We start from the raw sequence: 23158 nt of genomic DNA, 5'->3' as shown, positions 1-23158 counted from the left end.
AAAGTAGAGAATCTTTCTGGGCCTCATTAGCAAAGCCTAAGACGAAAATGTCCTTCACCTTTCTCAGAAACAGCATTGTATGACCTTGCTGGGAACCTTACATTGGAGCAAGTTTAAAATGTGTGTTAGAAAAGGTTACCTGAATTCTTAGAGCAAAAAAACCAGAAATATAGAACAAAGGCAATTATTCTTCTCACTACTCTCCTCAAACTGGGGAGGTGAGTTTGCTGATGCCTTTGAGATTTGTATCCTGGCCAATGTGGGCATAGTGAGCTTGGGCTGCTTTATCTTTGAGAGTTTTTTATATGAGTTAAAATATTGATAATATTTCAATTGGCAGTGAATCCTCTAGTAGAACTAGAAGGGAACAAGCAGTCTGATTTCTGGGCTTACTCCTCGTTCAGAGCCTTCGTGAAAGACCATGAGAACTGGCAACTGCTGCCCTTGTCAGTTGTTTTCTGAGCTTTTTGCATTTTCCTGGTGAACAATCCTTTGCTTATCATTTTGTAGCGGCAACTGCGAGTTTTACTGTTTGTAGACGTACTTCCTTGGCTTTGATCAGCGTATTCTAGCAACATTTACTGAGAAACTGCATTTCACTCCAGCACGGACACTTCCTTTCTTAAGCACTTGCAGTTCCTTCTGGGGGGCTGTTCTTTGCTGACCATACCAGTGTTAACTGTGGGGTTGTGCCCTGGGAAATGTCTATGTGTTTCAGCACTGAAGAAACTTCCCTTAATTATTTTCTTTGCCACATTAAAATGATCTTTGAGCAAAACCATATTTTGATTGGATTGTCAAAAAGTATTTATTACATAAGGAAACTAGGAGTTTGTGCCTCCCATTGCTCCCTTTGGTAAGGCTGCCCCATTCCCTTGGCACACGAACGCAACGGTGTGCTTGGGTGGATGTGGAGCTTGGCTTTCTCTGCATTTGGACCTCACATGTTCTTCTGCCATCCTTGTTCTCCTCTCCCACTGTCTCCTGAGCCCTTCTCATAGTAACCACTTACCTCTGCTTGCCTGCAGGTAGCACTCACTATTTTACTACTTCGAGCTCTCAGGGAAGTAACCAGAAGAATGGAGGATCCAAAAAGAAATCTCCGCAGGAGGAGGATGGTATGTACATACCTAAATGATATCTAATGAAACAAACTGTGTGTGTGTGAAGAATGAGTGTAGGCAGCATGGAAGATCCACCTGAATGCTTCTGTCTCTGGATACTGTAAACCTGTACCTGTAACTTAACCACCTCTGCCAGCTTCTGGCTGAGGACAGGCTTGAAGGGGTGTTTTGGCTTAGGTGGTGGAATACGAAGGCTTAAGAGAGATCGTGAAGCTTACTCTTTCTGTGCTGTTCTGTATCCTAGGCGCAACTTCATGGGTGTTTGCCTTAGTTTTGCCTCTTTGCAAAGGGGAACAGCGGTGTTTACTGAGTTTTGGGTTGGAGTTTTTGTTGTAGAATACCTTGATTTAATAAATCTCTATTAACTAAATCCAGTTCTTGAAGCTGGATTCTGTTTTTTCTTATATTTCATTTACCTTCCCTGTGGATGTCTCTCTACTTCTAGTGATTTACAGAGCTCCTGGTTAAAAATAGATTCCTTAAGGAGTTCTCAGCTGTGTTAGGAATGCCACTTGCTCAGAGTTTTTTATCCTTAAATCAGTCTCTCCCAGTGCTGTTTTCTACACGTCTTATCTGCCTCAGCCCCAGGCATCCTGCTTGAAATTAGTTTTATCTCACTAACTGTGTTCTGGAAGCTAGGGATCTATGTGGTGTGCCAGTTTACGTTGTGCAGTTGAGGAATGCTTTCCCTGTACATAAAGCTTAAGGGTGTGAGGAATTTAAAGACGCAAACGGGATGAGGGAGTGCAGGGAATAACTTCTGTGTACTGGGCAAAAACTTCTGGCAGGCGGTGTTCTGATCCTTGCAGGAGATGCTGGTGTCTGCTACCAGTAGGCTTTCACTAAAGATTTTTCAAATAGGTTTGTGGGTGACCCTTCAAGTCTTGGTCGTGTTGTTAGTGTTCTCCTATTTGTAGATCAGCAACAGCTGCATTCCATTTAAAAAGTGTAATTCGACTCTTTCCGTGAAGAAAATTGTCCTTTGTGAGTACGTGCTCTTTCCCTCCAGCCTCCCAGGAACTGAAGTGCATGCAGAGATGTTCCAGGCTCTGGGTGAGGCGAGTTTTCAGACCCTGGTGTAGATGTTTAGCTGTTAAGTCCTGGGGCCGATGGTGTGTCCTGCATCTGCTGGTCTGATGGGGCAGTTTGAGAAAGAGGTCAGAAATGGTGCAGGCATTATTCCTCTGTCTTGTCAGTAATGCCTGCAAAAGCATAGTGAAACCAGAATGTTTTCTTCAGTTTATGGTGTTAGTTGATGCTTCCAGATGCTGGTGATGTCTACGAGTTCATATAGATTCTGCTGTGCTGCTTGTTCCATGGGCCTTTTGCTGAGAGTTGGAAGGCATTTAGCATCATGTTTAAGTGACACAGGTTGTAATATAATTGTGTAAATTGTACGATAAACTTATACGTAGGTACCACCAGGTAGTGCAGCAGCCTGACTTTTCCTCTCTTGTGGTTAAATAATAGGGGAACACCTTGGACTAACCAACTTCTGCAGTCCGTGCAGTCAGCTGCTGATGACTTTGAGCCTGACTTAAATCACAGAATCACCAGGTTGGAAAAGACCCATTGGGTCCAACCAGCTTTTAAGGCAGGAGCAGTGGCTTTGCTCATTTTATCCACTTGACAGGGCTGAAGTCCCATGGGAAGCGAGTACAGGTACCACAGGGTCCTTGTTAAGGAAGTCAAAGCCAAGAGGTTGGGGCCCTTTGTGTTTGCAAGACCACACAGGGTGACTGCGACCACAGCGCCTTGAAGTATTGTAGCTGTTGAAATTAGTAAACAGTAACATGCCGTGTTCGTGGCCTCTCCTCGTGTGATTAATGGATAGCCTGACTTTGGGAGGTGGAATGCTACCCTGCGTCTCCAGGGGAATACTTGTCTCTGTGGTAATTATTAAAAAGAACTCTTCAAACTGTCACTGCCGCCCTTGCAAGATTTTAATCGAGAGTTCACATTTGGGGTTAATGGCAAATCATTGCTTCACGGAGGCTTTTTGAGACTAAAAAGCTGGAAGTATTCCCACAGCTGTTGCTGGCAAGTGTCACATCCAGTTACTGGTTCTCATTTACTGAGTATTGTGGGTTCGCTTATGGTGCAATGTGAATGTTCTGCTGCAAAGAGAATCAGAGTTCACAGCAGCTTAGAAATAGATTGATTTTTGTCCTTAATTAAATGCAGAGTAGAGGAAAGCTTTGTGTTCTAGCTTTCTAGAAATGGTCGTTGTTCCTGAAGTTATTCAGCTGTGAGCTGAAGGTCCTAGAGGAGTGCAGCTTCTAGAAACTGGAGAAGTTGTTTGTGACAATATCTAGTGGCCAGCTTTTACCCTGTGGTAATCTTTTTGTGACAGATTTCTCAGTTATGTGTGCCCTTGAACTTTTTATGTGCCTCCTCACTTTGAAATTTCATAAAAGAAATGTGCTTTAGCAATAGCTGACTCTTGACATCTCCAAGGAACTTGCGTAGCAATAGATGGACCTTCTTTCTGTCTGTGCACACTTTTCTGGAGTAGTTTTTTTTTTTCTGCAGACTTTTTTTTTCATTCAGAACTAGCTCAGCTTTTCAGGACCTCGCTCGGAGCAAGGCCTCTATCGTACTATATTTTAATTTTCTTTAATAAGACTATAGTGGGTGTCAATCTGCAGCTCTGTGATGAATTGCTTTGTTCTAATAAAGCTGTATCTGGCAGATAGCACAGAAGTGAGGGATTGGCATTGAAGAACAAAGTGGATGGGCTGGACACAGTGTCTGAGCTTGTCACTGTCTTTTGAAATTATGACCTTATCTGAAAAGCTGCATTGTTTCTATTTAGGAACAAGCCTTTCCTGTTAAATATGAAGCAGGGCTAGGAAACAAGTGAAAAATGATGCTGCCTATCTGAAGGACAGAGTACTTTTTTTAGCATCTGACTGGGTCATATGTTTGTCCCTTGGTTTTGTTGCAGAGTGCATAGGGTCTAATTGGTGGCGGGTGATAAATGCTGGTGTCAGGGCATTTGTTAGGAATTTGCAAATAAATCTGATCTGGGCTGCATTGGGCAGAGGTGTTGCCAGTCCAGTGGTGCAGAGTTAATTTATTTCTGGGTCTAGGATAGTATTTATGTATGCCATGTTGTGTTGATGTTAAACTGTATATCAAGAACAAGCGCTAAATTATATATTAAGAACATCCATGTACAACTGGGAAGAGGAGGAGATTTTGTTGCCACATAAACAGCTCAAACACCATCAGCAGCTGACACTGAACTGTGCTGTTGCAGTGCTTTGTGGACCACAGGATTTCAGATTTGCCAGCACAGTGTGAAAAATGTTGGGAGCCTGTAAAAAAGGCTTGGTGGCAAATACTCAAAGTAAACCATGCCTTTTTCTCATGTCATCGCTTCAATGTATCACTGTTACTCTTAAGGTGGGGAAAGCACCCCTAGCATGGGAATCCCTCTTCAATCCAGATCTTTAGCCTGGACAAGTATTCAGGTGATTTTAAACGTGAGGTTAGTTGTACAGCACAGGAGAATGTCTGTGTGATTCTAAGAGTGGGACAGATTTGCCTTGTATTTCTGTGCACAGGTAAACTGCATGTCCTGTCTCTGTGCTGTGTCAGATCTACTGTAAATGCAGATGTTTTCTTAGGTAGCAGAAAAATTGTTGGTCTTGTGGTACCCGTGGATTGGGAGCTCCTCAGGAAGCGATTGTCTCTTACAGTACTGTGCTATGTCATTCACCAGTGACACTGACTCCTAATATTTTCTGCTGGATATGTTAGCAACAGCCTGAGGACCAGGCAGTGTAAAAGCGTGTCAGGTAGAAAGGGGCTGTACTCACATTGAGTGTGATTTTTAGGAACAAGGGTCCGATGGCTTTGTTTGGCCCATATCCATGTTAGGCCAGGGAAGTGAGAGTTTGTCATTTTAGAGCAGAATGACATTTAGTGGAATTGTAACGAGTCTAGTGGGCTACGACGGTCTGAAGTCTCCTGGACCAGGATTAGCTGCCTTAAACCAGGAAATGCTGATCAAAGCTCTGCAAAATGTGTCCGAGATTGCTGTCTGTCTGTGTACACAATCAATAACTTCTGGAAGTGAGAGGCTTTCTTTGGCTCACCGATGCTTCAATTCCTCCTCTAGCTGAAGCAACAACTAAAGTGAAAGAGGTGATTCTCCCTCTTCTGTGTTCTGTGTGCACGGTGCCTCACTGCTTAGCTTCTGGGGTGTCGGGGAACAGCTGAATGTAACCGCAACAATGTGATGCAAGCAGATTTTTTTGCTGGCTAGCAGGATGCAAACTTTGCCTCCTTCCAGGCAGCTGTTAAGTTTACATCTGGGTGCTTGTGCTTTCATAACCAGGCATTTGACCTGGTGTTGTTCCACGTGTACAGCTGAGGCCCTGTGGTCTGACAGTCCAGAAGCTAGAAAGGTCTATAAATGCTATGCAATCCAAAAACCTGAGTCACTTGCGTGACCTTGTGCAAGTCACACAGCCTCCTTTGTGAGCCAAGGCAGAAAATTGCCTGTGCAGTGTGAGTTAGGTGCCGCTTCTAAGCGCAGTCTTTCAGGGGAAACCAAACAAAACCTCCACAAAAGGTAACACAGTGTTAATCTTCATCATTTAATTGTCCCTTTGTTGGGTCAGAAAGCTCTGCATTTAGGTGCTGATCTCTTTTTCTGTCTGATATAATTTTTCCTAAAGAGGAGGAGAAGCGCAGGAAAAAGGAAAATCAGATGCACCTTGAACGCTTACGGGCACTGCTCATCATCACTTTCATAGTGTTGATGTTCCGATTCACGGTCAGCGAGAACAGAGAAGGCACCAACATTTCCTGGAACTACTTTGTGAATGAGATGCTAGCGAAGGGGGAGGTCCAGAGGATCGAGGTGGTGCCAGAGAGTGACATTGTGGAAATCTACCTGCACCCAGGAGGAACTCCGCATGGACAAGTTGTGAGTGGCTTTCTGCAGTTGGAATGAATAGTCTTAGATTATGCTGTTGAAAAGAATTGAACTAATGAATGTTTGTTCGGTAAGACTTTAGCTGGTAAATTTGGTCTTTGTTAATTTTTCTTTCTTGTATTCGAAGTTCTGTTACTCATCTCAGCCTGGACATGAAGACTTTTGTTTTAAATAGTAGAAGGAATTCATAGTGGCCTGGAAGAAAATCTTATGTGTGCCTAAAAAGCTGGAACCATTCCATAGTTTCTTCTTACCAGCTTGGTCTGATATGTGAGAAGGCGTCTACAAGATTGTAAACTCTTACTACTAGATCTTGTTTCCATATTTGTCTTCTATTTGGATTTTAGTTTCAGGTGTTCTGTCAAACTCCATCAGACTTCCTTCCCAAAATCTTCCAAAATGGAAACAAAGTTAAGTTGGATCATATGCTTATTTCCATGAGTTGCCATTATCGATGGCTGCAAACTGGTTTGAAAGACTAAGATACTGTTCTTGGGCACATCTCATTTTGTTCAGTGACTTATGATCCATTCGCAAACTGCTGGATGAAATTCACTTCTGACAAAGATACAGAAACAAGATCCGTGAAGTCTGTGTGGAGCACGACACCTCCTTCAAACTGATGCAGTTTTCCATATGTAGAACAAGAATTTGCCTGAGCCCGAGGCATAGTTGTAACTGTGTTTGTAACACTAACTCATTCCTTCAGCTTGCCTGCAAAGTTGTTGTCTCCTTGTTTCTGGATAGCTGAGGCTTAGCCCTTGACTTTTATGCTCAGTGAGGTGTTCAAAGTTTATTTGGAGCCCTAGTGTGAATTACCTGCTCGTTGAGTACATTGATGCAGTATCAAAGAAGTAAATATAAGGCTAAGTTTTATCTCTCTTGTCCATGTTGTGCACTTCTGCTTGTTGCTATATCCTTATTTTACAGTACTTAAACACTGCTTTTTGATTGTGTCTCCGTAGAATGTTACCCTGTTGTTCACAATGCGGGTGGCAAACATTGACAAGTTTGAAGAGAAGCTGAGAGCTGTGGAGGACGAGCTGAATATTGATGAGAAAGACAGAATCCCCGTTTCCTACAAACATCCTGGCTTTTATGGAAAGTATGATATAAATTTGTGCTTACTGTTGATCTTATATTGGTGGCAACATCTCTCGCTTGGAAAGTCCCTTTCAGCTGAGTGTTGTTATAGAACAAAAAAGTGGTCCCAGTTTTGGAGCACTTACCCCATCTTTCAGGAACAGCTGTGCTCTAGATGTACCTTCACATTTCAGATGTGAGAGTCGCAGTGGGGTGTGTAGAGCTGTTTTGGGTCAGTGTCAGCAAGTCTGAGGAAAGTCTGTGTTGGTTGCAGTGTGTTCTTGCACAGCTGAGCACATTCTGTCCTTATAATCAATTATTCAAGTGCAGAGTGTGATAGAAATCCTGACTCAACAAGTGATGTTATGTCCTGGTCTGTGGAGAGTGCTGGTAATGCAGCAAGCGTCCCCCTGTTAAAACGCTTCGAGGAAGGCCTGGAGTGGTGGTTCAGTCTGTAAAAATAAACACCTGGCTTTGGCCCATTTCTCCAGCATCTGTAGATCAGAGGGCAGCCTGATTTGGTGCTCGCTCTAGCTGTGAGCCACATACTGAGCAGAGCGGCTTTGATTCCAGGATACAAAATCACAGTGAGAGAAGCACTTCTATTAATCTTACGGCCCTTTTATGTTACCTGAAACCAGGATGCTTTGCTTAAAATATGCTTAAAGCTTTTAATTCTGAAATAAGCTATAATGAGCAAAAAAGAGGGAAGCGGTGTCAAAAGACTAGAGCACAGATTATTCTTTAGTCTGTGCGTTCATATGATATACTGCTGTGTTGTGGTCATTTGCTGCTGATGTGGTTTATTTGCCCTTCTGTTAAGACTGGCAGCTTTTTGCAAAGCAGTTTTATGGGGTCTGGAGTACAGAGCAGACCTGTGAGGCTCACTCACTGGGCTGTTGAGCAAGTCCTCCTCCATCACAGAGGGCTGTTACACAGGTGCAGGAAGATGTGTTCTATACGTGTGGGAAGAGGCAGTGTTTTGGGGGGCTCTCAACTAATTGCTTAATCCACAGTACTGACAGAGAGACGTAGTGCAGAAATCCTGTCTGTGAAGTGCGGAAATCCTGATTCCTGACAACTGATCGCGTCGTGCCACTGCAGTTGTCTGCTGAGATGGCCTGGCCACTTGCTTGTGTGCCCTGCAGAGCATGACATCTACTTTTAATTGCTCACAAGGTTTGGAGCACAGTGGCTTTCCTACCAAAGGTGGGGATAATCAGTGGGTGTAATTGCTCACAGACACCATAACAAAATGTGAAACAAGTGTTGTCTTCCTATATGAGTGGGTACCTGGGCTGGATTTTGTCTGGTTGACCTCTGTACAGCCTTTGCATAGTTTTAACAGAAGGTTTATATGAATATCAACTTGATTAATTGATCAAGCAATGTGAGACCTTTAGTTGAAATTCAGAACTTGCCAACTTTTTCAGACTTGTGTATAATGGGCTGCGTAAGCTCGGCAGTGAGTCAGCCACCAACATGAACTGGTTCTCTGCCCTTGGAAAGAGGTTTCTCTTTTTTAAGAGATATTATAGGGTCTGAAGTCCCTCAGGAGACTTGGTGAATATTTGGAGAATTCAGAGTCTGTCTGGAGTTCAAACCTGTGAGATGCAGCTTGGATTCAGTTTACTCTGAGATGTGGGCACTTGACGTGTTTCAGAATTAATCCTGTTTGCACAGTTAACAAATTGAAGGTGCCTTTCAGTTTTCAATGTTGCCTAGGTTCTCCAACTGAGAAGAATCAAATGCAGCTGGGTGTGGAGCACATGCTGGCCCCCTTGCTTCAGTAAATCATCCCTTTGAGGGATGGAACACACATTCCCAGTTTAAAGATAAGACACACAAGTGTGGCGAGACCAGATGATTTCACAGGCATGTACAGAGGCAGAACAGGGTCCCACAAATCCCACCCTGTCATCTGACACATAGTTCTGAAAAGCATCCATTTTTGGAGCTCACAGGATATTTGTCCTCAGCATGTTTGTCTTGTAACTGCATTAGAACTGTGGTGTCATCTCTGCTCCTCATCTCCCTCCTATTGCAGTTGGTATTGTAAAAGATCCAGAAAATGAATGATGGTGGTTGCTGTAGGACTTCCTTCTGACATAAAGGACTTGAGCAGGCAGGGCCAACCAGGCAAGGCAGAGCAGCCTCTTAGTGGGAGACCCACGCTGGGATTTCTGCCAGGAGGAGAGGAGTTGAAATCTCCCAAGTATTGCTGGATGCAGGTCTCTGCAGTGAGCTCCCTTTGGATGAGCTGCCAGCCCCACTGGTGTAACTTGACTGCGTGAAGGTTACATGTGTTTTATAAGTAGTCATGCCTCTGAAGGGGATGGTGAGGTCAGCTTTCTTCCACAGCTGTAAGCAGTATTTGTGAGTGCCCTCTGTTTAACTTTTTAGATTATGTAATTGTTGGTTTTTTTGGTTTACATATATAAAAAACCTGTATAAGTTCCATTTTCTTACTCGTGTCTCCTCATTGCTGCAGTTGTGGCCTAAATGTCTGGATCTTTAAAATACTCAAAATACTTGAATAACATTTACCAAGTTGTGGCCAAACACCTCAATTTGTACCTGTCTTGCTTCTGTCCTTTTAGTGATATCATCTCTCTGATTGTGACGCTTGTGGCTGTGTCCATGTTGTGGAGCATCTTCCGCCTTATTAGGGTTGCAAGCCGGGTAGGAGGATTCAACGCCTTGGTAAGTATCCTGGATCTTGATGTTGTTTTGCAGCCTTTGGGCAGTCTTGTCTTCTGCTGGCCTAATCCTCTCCCCTTTCCTCAAAAAAATCAGTGCGGAGTGAGAATTAAGTGGTGCCAAGGACTCTCCAGCCTTGACACATCCTGCATCCTTTCCTGTCCGGGTCATTTGTGACCAGATTGTACAGTAACTGGCCTGAGCTGGGGCCCGATCTTTCCCCAGTGGCAGGAAGGGCTGAGCTCAGTGAATTTGCAGTCCAGTTTGCTCTGCTATTTTCAAAGCTTGTTAATGAGCTGCAGCTGCAGATGGTGTTTTTCACTGGGCCCTGCCAATATGCCTCCCATACAGCCAGAAGCAGGAATTGCTGCTTTTTGCAAAATGAGTTCTCAATTTACAAAATATGTTCAGATTCTGGATTTCATTACGTGCTGGCCTGTTCCATTCATCCCACATGCCTCACTTGCAACATCAGTCAAATCTCCTTCTCCTGTCTTTCACCCTTGCGTGGATCAGCTGATGAAACTCTGTAGAAATCAGCCTGGGATGTGCTGCTGGGATTTGGGGATGAAAATACGGTGAATGCAGTCCCCATCTGTGCAGCTCTGTTCTGGCTCTGGGATTCTCTTTATACAAAGGGATGCAGCTGCTCAGAGGAGAAGAGTATTTTAAAGAGGTGTTGAGTAATGAGGGCCTTGAGGACTAGATTCTGTCCCCACATAAGTGGGGACAGCTAGGCCCTGTGTGTCTGGCTCTGTTTGGATAAACTGATGTTTCCAAGGCCTGTGAAGCTGTAAACTTTCTTCTCAAGAAAAAAAAAATCTGAAGTAGCTGTTTTCAGTAGAACATAATGAACTGTTACAAGTAGGGCATTTAGCTCAATTCTTGTTGTGATTGTCACTGTGGCTCAACGCACATCAGGAGACTGAGCTGTGGTGTCTGTTAAATTTGAGAACCTATAGTTCTGTCCTGGGTGTGTCACAGTAGAAACCTACGGTAGCATCGGACAATGGTGCAGTGTCTGTTTATATGCATTTACGAGACAACATTGGTAATTATTCACCACTGACAATTATTTATCATTAATACATACTCCTCAAAACTGTCTCTCATGTACGTTAAGGATCAGAACATTTAGAAATCGAGGAGAAGATCCCAAATAAGGCTTTGGGCATTGTGCACATTTTTAATAAGAATCCCTGCCTGGTCTACTTGAAGTTTGAGCTGGATTGTATTGGGACGGTTGCTGCAGGTTTATTCTGTCTCTCCCCAACAACAGGTGGATAAAGAAGCACAACAATCGTGCTGTGAAGAGTTTTCAAAGCGAAAGTTAGGAAGACATCGATGAGTTGGTGGGCATTTTAGTGGTGTTTGTTAGGGGCAGCTCATACCTGTGCTGTGCTGGCTCCCAAAGTGTAGCAAACAGCCTTTCCAGACTGTTCAGAGTCTGAGCATGTCTTCAATACTTGTGCTGTCTTCCACAGAACCAGCTGAAAATGGCTCGTTTCACCATTGTGGATGGAAAATCTGGAAAAGGGATTGGCTTCAAGGATGTGGCAGGAATGCATGAGGCAAAAATGGAAGTCAAAGAATTTGTGGACTATTTAAAGGTACATAAAAGTAGAACAAAATGAGTGCTTGTTGACCCGTCTGCTGGGAGAGATGGTTAACCTGGGGAGGAGGGTACATCCTTCTCTTCATCCTTCGTGATACTGATCAACCTTTGTTTAAATAAGCTGACAGCTTTTTGTGCCATGGTCAGCGTGACTCAATCTCTGTATTTCCAGTTCCACAAGAGAAATTGGAAGTGGAGCTGCTCCCATTGGCAGTTCAGAGTTGCTTAGGCTGAAGACAGTATTGGGAAGCTCTGGGAGGCTGTATGCTTGTTCAGGTGCTTCACGTGAGCTGTGGATCTGACAGAGCTTTGTTGTTCTTGCAGAGTCCTGATCGCTACCTTCAGCTGGGGGCTAAAGTGCCCAAGGGTGCCTTGTTACTCGGGCCGCCAGGCTGTGGGAAGACGCTCCTGGCAAAGGCCGTGGCTACAGAAGCACAAGTGCCATTTCTGGCCATGGCAGGCTCCGAGTTTGTGGAGGTGATAGGAGGTAAGATGCTGGGGAGGAGGGGTGTGGAGGATGGGGTTACTTGGTCTGTTATGGAGTTGGAGGCTGGTAGCCAGGCCTCTTGCAAAGGATGGAGTTTTACCCTGTCTTTCAATGGGGAAGATGAGTTGGATATTCATTTCTACTGAAAAAATAAAAGGTTTTCAGTGGTGGAGAGTATTTAATTATCTGGTGTGTAAATTCCCTCTGAATTGCTAGCTGTTTCTTTCTGATAGTGTCAGCCATGGTTCTTCACCTGAAAACATTATCTCTGACTTCCCTGTGCCTATTATTAAAGCCACTGACTGAGGCTTCCTTCCTCGTATGAGAGCGCTGATGGATTTTCTGCGGCTCTCTGCTGATGGGGAAAGTATGGCCTCTTTGTGCCTTGGGATTTCTATTTTCCTCCTTTTCTTCCTTCCTCCTAGACCTCTTGAGACCAAACAAGGGTCAGTGTGCAGGAACACGCTGAATATTTTGGCTTCTGATTTGTGGAAGGAACAGGAGTTCATGTTAGGAGCTGGGAGCAGAGCCCATGTTACAGCAGCTGTAGGAGTCCCTGTGGTTCTGGGAGTTCAGTTAAGAGCTCGCATGCTCCAAGACGAGCAGCGCCGAAGGACTAAACATGAGAGTTCTGTAGCTGTTTCTTTGTGCCGGGAGTGCTGAGAGAAGGACTGTCTTGTAGAGGGTTTGTCTGGTGTTAGGAGTCACTAGGGCTAGTATTGATGCTCTCCAGCTCTGCTGGCAATTTTAACTACAAGGCTTATTTCTTCTTCCCTTCCACTCTAGGTCTTGGAGCAGCCAGAGTTCGGAGTCTCTTCAGAGAAGCCCAGGCTCGTGCACCCTGCATCGTGTACATCGATGAAATTGATGCTGTGGGCAAAAAGCGCTCAACCAATATATCTGGTTTTGCTAATGCTGAGGAGGAGCAGACCTTAAACCAGCTGCTGGTGGAAATGGACGGTCAGTATATCTTTCTGCCTCTCAGCAGCTGGGCCCTTATCGCCTCAGAGATCCAAGCTGTTTGCCTGTTTAGCTCTTTCCTACTTGAACTTGCTGTGCCTCTTCAGCATTCTCTTCTTGATGAAGTAATTATAATTGCATTGAAACGAATCTCCCCCTCCTCTTCCCTTGGACAAGGCTAGCTTGCACTTTGCAGCCTGTTCAGGACTAATCCCAGGACTACAGCTTGGTCGTGTCCCTGCTAAAAGGCTGTGTGACGAATGATGACTGTGGCTTAGTGAAGGGTCTGTAGCCTTGTAAGTCAGGATGTTTTTTTCCTCTGTGGACACCAGTGCGGCCTTGGCTGGCCTTGCTTTGGCTTCAGAGATTGCTCTATCACTCACTTGAGATGGGTCCTTTTGTTGTTCTTCCTCCCCTTCACCAGCTGCTGCACTGAGCACCGAGGAAAAGCAGCAGCAGCTGCTGTTCTGTGCAGGGGTTATGGGAGCTGTGTGCCCAGTACTTGGTACACAGTCCTAGAGCTTCACGCTGACCCAGGCTTTCCTGCAGAACCCTTGGGAATCTCCTCAAGCACCAGTCTGAACTCATGTAACCCATCATTAGTCTGTGTTTCTGAAGGCCCTGTAGAACATCTCTCATCTGTCCCTTAGTTAGGCAGGAGTACTCCAGAGCTGATGGTGCTTAAGGAAGTAATTGGACTTGGGACAGATCCGAGTGCTGTGACTAAGTAGTGGAGATAACCCTCTCAAAACTTAGATATTTATATGGGTTGTAAGGGTCTGGGGCTAATCAGTAATTTTTAAAACCCTGGAGCCAGCTGGTTTTGTGACTCTACTGAAGACCCTGAGTCAGAAGAGTATGTAATGTGGCATCCAGATTGAATTTGCACCAACACCCACGTGAGCATTCACCTGCTAATACAATAACAGAAAATGTGCATTAGAGATGATGGCTGGCAGAGGGCAGCAAGCCCAAAGATTGTTACTGTAGGAAATGGCCTCAGTTTTGGAGTGTGTTTTCCCACTGGCAATTGGAGAAGAATTATTTACAGTACTGGGGAACCAAAGGAAAATGAATTGGCAGCAGGGGCATTCCTGTCTGTAGAGGGTAACACTTAGGTCCAGCTGGCCATTAAATATTGTTGGATGCTTGCTGTATTCCATCTAAGACAAGTAGTGGTTTAGAACCTGTTAAGGTTTAAAGTTTAGTTGTCCCAGAGGGACGTGAGTGATGTAATAAATCAATTTTCCTGTCCTTAGGCTTATTCTCGCATTGTCTGCCTGACTACAGGATCCCTATCTAAACAGAGAGATAAGCTTTGCAAACAAGTCCTGGTTTGATGCCGCACTGCTGGGTGGTTTCTGGCTGTACTGCATCAGGAATCAGCCCTTTTCTCTGACACTTCACACTAGTGCCAAAAAGAATGATCTTTTGGCTGTTCTTTGTCATAACTCTGTCAGGGCCTGCGGCACTGACCCAGCTTGCAATGTTTCTGTTGCTAAACTTTATTCGTGCAGAGCAAGGGTAAGGAATCACTGCCTGCCTGTCGAGGAGTGTTTGTATTGGTCTGCTGTCTTGTGGGACAGAGCTGCCCTTTCCCTTGACTGGAATTGTGATGCTTGTTGTCTCATCACACTCTTCATAGGACAAATTAATAGTGCTCCTGCACTGGGAAGCATCCCCCTTTCTCCAGACCTTGTTAAAGGGGTTAAAACTGCTTGGTTTTTTACTGGATGTTTGCAGTGAAACAGGGATGCAGCCCTGCCAAAGCAGGGCACGTCCTGCAGTTCAGCAGCAAGGCTGCCTTCTGGAAGTGGCTCTGGAGTCAGCCCCCTCAAGTCAGCCCTCTAATCTCAGGGACAGAAGCTGGGACTTATCGAAGTGTTTTCAGCAAAGGGTAGGTGTTTCTGCATGCGATTTCGTCTGTAATTCTGGATCTCTGCCCTTGCAGAAGGTGGAGAAACTGCAGGCAGGAGCACAGCGTGGTACAGACAGGGTGGAATGGTCCTGCTGTACAGAGATCCTCCAGATCTCTCTGCTTCAGCACAGGGGCTGTGAAGTTTTTGAAGGAGAGGAATGAGCTTTAAGTAGGTCCTAAACAACCAGCCAGAGATCTGGTTGTCAGAGGAACATGCTTGAAACGCACAAGGCTCTGTGAATACCTGGAATTACCTTAAATATCATACATGTATGCGCCTCCGTGGGACTTTGCACGCGTACTAGCTGAGGCAACTTGGCCAAGCACATAAGGAGTGAGCACAGCTGTTCACAGCGCAACTGTATTGTAGGTGGTCTTGACAGAAAAGGCCAGTAGTAACACACGGAACTGCAATCCTGGCTTGGTTGGGGTTGTTTTCTCCTGACAGTTTTAGGGTGAACTGGCAACAGGTTAACACTGAGTTAAATAGAGGCCCATCTGTCTGCTCAGGAATGAGGTCAGCGTGATCCACATCTCTGTACTAAACATCAAGTTGTCCAATTTCCTCCAGTCTGTAGAAATTAGGCATGGTTTCTAGAGTGTTTTCTTGGCGAGTCTCAATTCAGAAACTAGGGTACAACTTTATTGGAAAGTGAGTTCTGAAGGCAAATATTATCCTCAATACGTACGTTAATAGTCCCTTGTTTGCTCTGTGCTGCTTAGTTTATTTTTTCAATTTACATTGTCTCATTTCTGTTTCTTGTATAGATTGTGTACCAAGTCCCTCATTTTGCTAAGCACTTTATCAAATGCATACTAGAAAAACAGCCCAAGGAGTTTACAATGTCAAATGGGAGGCAGCTGGCAAGCACTGTCAGGAGAGTACAAGGAACACGGACTTACTCTTGGCTTATACTCATCAGCAGTGATATTGGCTCATGTTTCGGAAATGTTATCTAACTGAGCACGTTACCTAAATGAATGCTGAATTGCTGTGTGCATCATGGCAGAATAGCTTTCAGATTGATAGTGAATAAGGTTTTGTAGGAGGTTAAGAGTTCTACCCAAGCACAAGCGGAGGAGTTGTTGTGTGTTTGTAATGAGGAAGCCTTGAAATGGAAGGTTGAGAGCTCTGTTTTAGCTGTCTTTAGCTTAAATTGATGGTTGAAGTTCTGCAAGGCAACACCATAGAACTGAGTTAGCTGTTAATATGGAAACAAATCGTGCACAAAAGTAGATCTGTGAGTCATCAGCAGTGATTGCTGAATTTGTGTGTTCGAATGGGATTACTCAGAGGTGAGGTAGAGGAAGAAAAGGAGGGTCAGAGCTATAAGGAACCTGCTCTGCAGACGAGAGGAAGGATGAGGACACCAAGAAAAAAGCCATTATGCTAAGCTGTATGGGTTGAATGTGCAGTTTGATACTCAGTAGTTCTGGTACGCAAATTTTAGAGTAATTGTAGCACTCTTCCTACAAGCAACCCTGGTTTCCTGCACTGTGACAGCTTTCTTCGTGTTCTGGAAGCACCAGGAGTCTGGTGGGAGAAGGGGAGGGACTGGAGGGAGCCTGCGTGTACAAAAGCTGTTTTTAAACCAGAGTGACACATGTACTCCAGTCTTTGTCAAAACAGGTGCTTGGTTTGAATAGTGAATATTTCCTCACAAACAGCAAACAAGCGGAAGAGGAATGTGACCCAAATATCTCCTCTGTTCTGAATGCATTTCAGAGGAGTTTGGCAGTCCTGCACTGATCTGTGTGTTGTGAATGAAAATGCAGGATGTATTTGGGCAGCAGCTCTTCACCTGAATTCCTCAGACGAGGCCTCTTCCCCGATCTGTGCTGTGCACAGATCTCTGACTCCGAGACTCCTCTCACAAAGGTGGCCCCGTTTCAGTGTTATCGTTCATAGATGACATCCAAAAGGCATTTGAACGAGTGGCTGGAGAATTACAGTGCTGTATTGTGGAAGAGATGCCCATCAAAGTAAGGTGCTGTGTCAGTGGGGAGCAGAATGCTTGCCAGTTCGAGTGGATCCTTTTTTTCCTTTGCTTTTTGAAGTGACTTCATTTGTAAACATTGTGGATATGAAGGCTGCCTTTAGGCTAAAGGTGACTGAGATGATGTTTTTGTAGATTTATTTCTTTGGCTGATCTTTGCCTGTGGAAGCTAAGGCCTGTGACGTGCCTGGTGGCATTGCATTGGGAACAGCAATAGGAGTCAGAGGAATAGGAACAGATTTCTTGGAATGGTGCTTTGTACTGCTGGGATACAGGCTTGAGAGCAAGTGGGGCAGAAGCTGATGTGAGGAGGATGCTCTCAATGGTTCTGGTTTTTTATATTTGTTCTAATAGCTGGAACTATTTTAAGAGAGTCTCCCTAGCTGTAAGGCAGATAACGTACTGTACCATCTAATCCTGCCCTGTGAATGAAGCTTGCTATCCCCCAAGTGCCTGCCAGTCTCTCTGCTTAGTTATCGTACTCCAAAGTGCAGTGTAATACACGCCTGAAGAATGGCCGGCTTCATCCTCTCCAGAAGCTTATTTAGACAGCATCCTGCAGGGGAGGAAGAACTGAGGTTTGCTATAGCACAAGCTGACAGAGCCAGTCCTCCGACTTACCTGTAACCTTAATCTCTGTGCTGAGCTCTTGTACACTGACACATTTGGCAGCTCTTCTGATGGAGCCAGAGAGAGCTGAAACTCACCCAGCTTACGTGCGCAAAGCTGCCTCTCTGCAGCATGTGACTTGGCAGCGAAGGCGGCACATGGGACTCGTGTGTCCCTTCCCTGGGAAGGCTGCGGTGTGCCAGGGCTGTTGAATCTGCTGTAAGCAGGTGACTCAGACCCAGGGGCCTGCGGGCACCTGGTGGAATGTCATAAATAAGTGCTGTGGTTCAGTGATTCAACATGATCCCTGGCTCCCCACCCAGGCAGCACAAACACCTGCCACTTTCTGCCCTCTTCCAGCTGTGAGTGCTCTGGCTTCCCAGGAAGCCCTGGCTGCCTTTGATGTCTCTGTACTGCAGGCTGCTATCACAAAGCCTGTAAATCCTGATGCTCCCTTCATCTCTAAGACTTGGAGACCTTCTCTGAGGCTTGAGCTAGTGTGTGCTCATAATCACTGCAAAGCTGTTTGGCTGTGTTCCGTGTCGGCCTACGTGTCTGTGGTGTAAGTTCTGCAGGGTTGGCCTTTGCACTGGTCTGCAGTATGCCTGGGTGCCTTCCAAGTCATAAAAGATGAGTGAGAAGACAAAGATCGAATCATGCTGTAATGTGCCTCTTGCTGCATAGCAAGACTCTCTCCTCTCTTTCTGCATTGACCTGAGGTAGTCAGAAAAAAGCCTGTCCCTTTCCTGGTGATCGTGGTGGCCTACCTGTGACTGAAGGTCAAAAGAGCTTTCCCCAGAAGTACTTGGGGAGGGAAAGGCTGTTTCAGGTAGCAAACATTGTTTGTACAACTTAGAGCTAAAGGAAGAGGAATTGACTTAAGCCTGTGGGCGAAAAGGTATTTCCTAACTCATCAGAATAGAGAGGTTCTGATCTGATTTCTAGGTGGAGCCATTTCCAAATGTGACAAAAGGAAGGAGGGGGGAAATATGTTTGAAGCCAAGGCTTGTTGAGTGACTGAAAAGGGAATTTCAGAGTATCCGTCAGCCTGAGCTGGTTGTCTGGGGAGGTTCCTTCCTGTCTTGTGCTCCTTGCTGAAGAGGATGCTTTCTGAGCTCTGGCTGCCCCCAAAAATGCTGTAAACACCCTCTGGCTTTATGATAAAGCTGCTTAAGACGTTCTCTGCATCCTGCCCGGTCCTTTGCATGCTTGAGCACAGCACCTGTGATGGTGAAAACCTTCCCCTTTGTCTTCATTTGGTTTTCTGCAGGGATGGGAACCACAGATCATGTCATAGTGCTGGCTTCCACCAACCGTGCTGATGTCTTGGATAATGCCTTGATGAGACCTGGGAGGCTTGACAGGCACATCTTTATTGATCTTCCAACACTCCAGGTATGTTCCACCTACTGCCCTATCCATACCGTAGCGCTAAGGACTAAGGTCTCCCAGTCCTTCATGGTGATTCACTGGCCTGGCAAAGGCTGACCTCAGACAAGATTGAGATGGTAGGGTTCTGTTTGCCCTTATGTGTGCTAAATCAAGGATTTATCATGCTAACACAGTTGCTTGTTTCTCTGAAATGACGACTCACTGATTTTAAGTGTCTCTGCTCTAGTATGAGCTTTGGCAGCAAATTCTTCTGTGAGGTTGTGTTTGCCATGCAGATACAGGGCTATGTGTCTTGTCTCAAGGAAATTGGGAACCACCTAACTGGCAAGTTGGCTCATGCAAGAGCTTGAGTTGTCATATGCCTTGAGCACCGTTGGTTCTTTACGTTTATTGTCCTTACTACCCTTTTAAGGCCCCTCATTTTCCTTTAGGCAGCCTATTAAGTGACTTTCTCCTGAGTGCTTTTTAAGTACATTTACTACGTGTCTTCCATGTCTGCTCTGTTGACGTTTGTAGCAAAGTTTTGGGAATAGGCTCAGCTGCAGTACGGATCTGTCTGCTCTGCCAGCACAGGCTCTTCTTCTGCCATCTGTGCTTTACTGTCCTCTTCAGAGTTTTCAGTTAAAATACCTTAAATGCCTGATACAGTCTGGCACAGGAAGCACGAACCTTGCAGCTGCCTTAAAGGAGGAAGGGGAAAAACCTCTGCGACTGAGCCCATTGTGTTAATCAGGATCTCCTGGACCAGCTGAATGAGTCACTCCTTGGCTACTGGCCAGCCATCATCTCACCCCCACCTTCGTCTGGGAAATGGTCGCAGGCAAAGCCGCTTGTAGATGGGGTTTTCGTTGGCAGTGCGTGAGGGAGCAGGTAGAAGCAGTCGGAGTTCCTTCCTGTGAGTGCTTTTGTGGTGAAAGAAAAGTTAAGACAGATCAGAGTGAAAGTTAGGAGGGGCGAGTGCCCCTGAGAGAAAGCAGTGAGTCACGGTTAGCCTCTCTGCATCTGTTCTGAATTTGAGAGCTCGGTGTTTATCAGGGCTCCTGTGTCACTGAAGCGCTGTAAGGACAGCCCTGCCCTCTGGTGGCAATGCCACTGTCCCTGCTGCCGGAGGTCTGCTCCTCCCCTGCTCCCAACCACCGGCGTTGAAGCTGAAGGCTTGCTGGGCTGAGGTGTTCTGTGTTCTTTATAGGAGAGAAGAGAGATCTTTGAGCAGCACCTGAAGGGTCTCAAGCTAATCCAAGATGCCAGTTTCTACTCGCAGCACCTTGCTGAACTGACTCCGGGCTTCAGTGGTATGACATGCTGTGTCCTTGTGGGGCTGCTCTGCTTGCTTCTACCCTAGTTCTGCAGCTCAGCCTGGAGCTGCTTGGTTGCTTAGTCTTGACAGGGTATTTTGGTCTAAAGGGCTTTTTTCTTCAAGCCTTCTCCATCTCTATGGAAATAGCGGGAGCCTAACCAGCTCCCTGGTGAATGGAGCTGTGATGAGCAATTGTTCATGGCTGTATTCAATATTCTGAAACTTCTGGGACTAGCAGTGTGTGGGGGTAGGTAGAAAACACTTTTATAGTCCCCAGGTTCCTAATTCCTAAGGGGCAGAAACCACTGCTCATGCCCCTCTCTAAGCTGTTGTTGAGGGTGAGATGTTGCACTTCAGGGGAAAAGACTCTTAAGTTGATACATGTTAGCAGGAAAGCGATAGCAGGAGTGAATAGCAATTATTTTGTTGGTCAGAGTGAAAATTGGACAACTCTGCCTGGCTCCTGCATTGAGCCTGTTTCCAGGGTAGGTCCCTGGGAGTTTGAAACAGTGCTGAGCAAGGGGCTCCAGAGTTCCTGTTTATGTGGAGTTCCTGGAATATCCTTTCTGGGTTTCCCCTCTGACGGGCCCCAGCACACTGCCTCTTCGTGACTTCTTTCAGCAGCCCCCCGCCATCATCTCCCACCCACACAAACTCGGAACAGATGTTCTTTCTCTTGCACACAGAGGTTGTGCGGTCGCTGTACGAACAGTGCAGCAGCCCATGCCAGCCCAGACTGCCCAGGCCGCTCCTCTGATGCTGAGAGCCAGCCTTGGCTCTAGCCTGTTAATTGATTGCTGAACTCTGTCCTCTGTGTGGCAACACAGCGTTCATTGCCAAGGCAGTTGTATTGTTCAAATCCAACATAAACACCATGGACTAGGCTTGCTCTCTGTTCCCAAGGAACACAAAAGTACAGGCTGTTTGACCTTCTTAAGGCCTTTTCCAGATTTGTTCTTTCCTCTCTGTCCTCTGAAGTGTCTGTCACATCACAAATCCAACGCAAATCTTGTAAACTCTTGTCTACAGGAGCTGACATAGCGAATATATGCAATGAAGCTGCTCTCCACGCTGCTAGAGAAGGTCACAAATCCATTGATACTTTCAACTTTGAGTATGCTGTGGAAAGAGTCCTTGCAGGTGAGTGCCCCTACCACTGTTGCCATTGTTGTACTGTTTCACGCTTCTTGAGAGAAGGATTAAGGGAGTGGGTTACATTAGAGGAAGACAGTTGTGTTCTGCTTGTGCTCTGGCCCGCACAGCAGTCCTAAAGAGCTTCGATGCCATAGTCACAGAACGTTCTCTGAGTGAGACCTCAAATGAATCTGTCTTCCTGAATCTGCAGGCAGCCTGAAGCAGTAGCTTGGGGAAGATGGCCAGTAGCAAAACAGTAAAGATGGGGGTTCAAATCTGTGTGGCTTTTGTAGTTAAAAAAAAAAAAAAAAAGACTGGAAGTGTCCTTGTTTTTTTTCCTGCTGTTCTGGACACCTGCTGCATAAACATGAGTAGCAAAGAGGCTACACATCCTCCACAGCAAGAAATTAGAGATTTTTCTTTCTGACCTCAAAGCCCAGGCTGTGATGAATTGGCAGAATGAACTGCAGGACAGTAGAGCTCTGTTCTGCCTCTGAGAACATCCTGTCAGCCTTTCCCTCTTGCTTGTGCAATTGCCAGCAGAGGAACCTCTGGAGATTACCCTGTAGCAATATATTACAGGGAGGGGGGAAAAAAGAGTTCCCAGAAGTCTTGACTTCACCTGAGGTATTTGATTCTGGTAGCTTTCGGTCTGAACCGCCTTGTAGCTAATCCTTGGTTTTCATAATCAGACACAACGGCTTCCAGGCTGCATCATCATTACGGCGGGGTGAGCCTGGGCAAACAGGCTGGCATTCTCTGCTAGAGCATGTGGAACAGGATGTTTGTGCTGGGTCAGTTGTTTCCTGATGATGGAATTTCATCTTGAGCGTTCGCTTTATCAGAAAATGCCTAAGCAATTCCTCATTTAGAAGAAGATTTTGAGGAAGTTCCTGTTTCACCTGCCCCTTTAAAACAAAAACCCGCAAGTGCTTTGGGTAGCAGTGGCCACACCTGCACAAAGCCCAGACTATACCCAGGAGTGGAGAGTAAGACCCTTTAACACAGACAACAGAGCAAAGATGTGCTTTGCTTTCCCATCTGCAGGAGAGAAAGCACCATCCTTATAGGGATTCATTCTGAATTCCTCCCTTGCCTTAGCTCCACAGCCTTGGAGGATAAGGCAAAAAGCAAGTAAGGCCACAGGGGATGTGTAGCAGAAGGGATATCTGGGATTAATGTGGGGCATTGCAGGGCGTGGGCTTCAGCAGTTTCACTGCTGACAAGCTGGCTGCTTTGCTAAGGCTCTGTGGCATGTGGGTGGCTATAAAGTCTTTGTTGCTTAATTGGATTCTTTCGTATTGGCAGGACCTGGCTATTTTTTGTAGACTCCATCTAAAAGGCCCCATGCATCCCTCCAGGCCCATGTATTAAATGTTCCCTTGCCGTGTAATAGAAACGCTTCTGGGTTTCACAATCCAGAGGGCATTTCAGTTGCTATAAAAGCTTTTCTTGAAAGAAAGAAGATATTACTGCGCTTTCCATTATGAGCTTCTGGTTTTAATAAGAGTGGTGTGGAATCAAAAGAGAACTTTGCAAGTCCAGAGGCCCTGTCAGCCTTAAAGCTTTATGTTGCTGTGAGGGAGGAGTAAGAACTTGTCTCTGTGGTCGTTGCCATTGTGTTTTTAGTTTGGGAACAGAAAGCAGTCAGTAAGTCAGGGCTCGTGGGAGTGAGGGAGGAAACCTGCTGAGCACATAGAGGCTTTTGGGGGTTGTCTTTAGAAGACGTAGTGGAGCCTGTTTTCCTGACGAGGTTTGTGTACGCTCTGTAAGGCCAACAAAGATGCACCAGAGTTGTCTCCTGGGTTGTTTATCTCATAAATGTGAAAAGTACAAGCCTTCAGAGAACTTGCCTGCCTGGAGATTACTTTATTTAGGAAAAGAAATAATCATT

The 23158-nt window shown here is 45.6% G+C and overlaps 2 protein-coding genes across 2 annotated transcripts in view; both read left to right on the top strand.

The window, feature by feature from the left end:
- Positions 1 to 23158, top strand: part of DPEP1 (dipeptidase 1) — a 237257-nt gene that overhangs the window by 179024 nt on the left and 35075 nt on the right. The window lies entirely within an intron of this gene.
- SPG7 (SPG7 matrix AAA peptidase subunit, paraplegin) overlaps positions 1 to 23158 on the top strand; it is a 33437-nt gene that overhangs the window by 2255 nt on the left and 8024 nt on the right. Inside the window, exons 3-12 of the mRNA XM_069868737.1 lie at positions 1029 to 1118; positions 5813 to 6063; positions 7038 to 7177; positions 9756 to 9858; positions 11340 to 11465; positions 11795 to 11957; positions 12744 to 12917; positions 18712 to 18836; positions 20023 to 20125; positions 21160 to 21270. Of these exons, the coding sequence (XP_069724838.1) occupies positions 1029 to 1118; positions 5813 to 6063; positions 7038 to 7177; positions 9756 to 9858; positions 11340 to 11465; positions 11795 to 11957; positions 12744 to 12917; positions 18712 to 18836; positions 20023 to 20125; positions 21160 to 21270 (1386 nt within the window). The remainder of the gene's footprint in view (positions 1 to 1028; positions 1119 to 5812; positions 6064 to 7037; positions 7178 to 9755; positions 9859 to 11339; positions 11466 to 11794; positions 11958 to 12743; positions 12918 to 18711; positions 18837 to 20022; positions 20126 to 21159; positions 21271 to 23158) is intronic.

Source organism: Phaenicophaeus curvirostris, chromosome 14, assembly GCF_032191515.1.
Source record: "Phaenicophaeus curvirostris isolate KB17595 chromosome 14, BPBGC_Pcur_1.0, whole genome shotgun sequence".
Taxonomy (NCBI): Eukaryota; Metazoa; Chordata; class Aves; order Cuculiformes; family Cuculidae; genus Phaenicophaeus; species Phaenicophaeus curvirostris.
The sequence above is the reverse complement of the archived record's forward strand: the minus strand, read 5'-3'. Positions and strand labels throughout refer to the sequence as shown.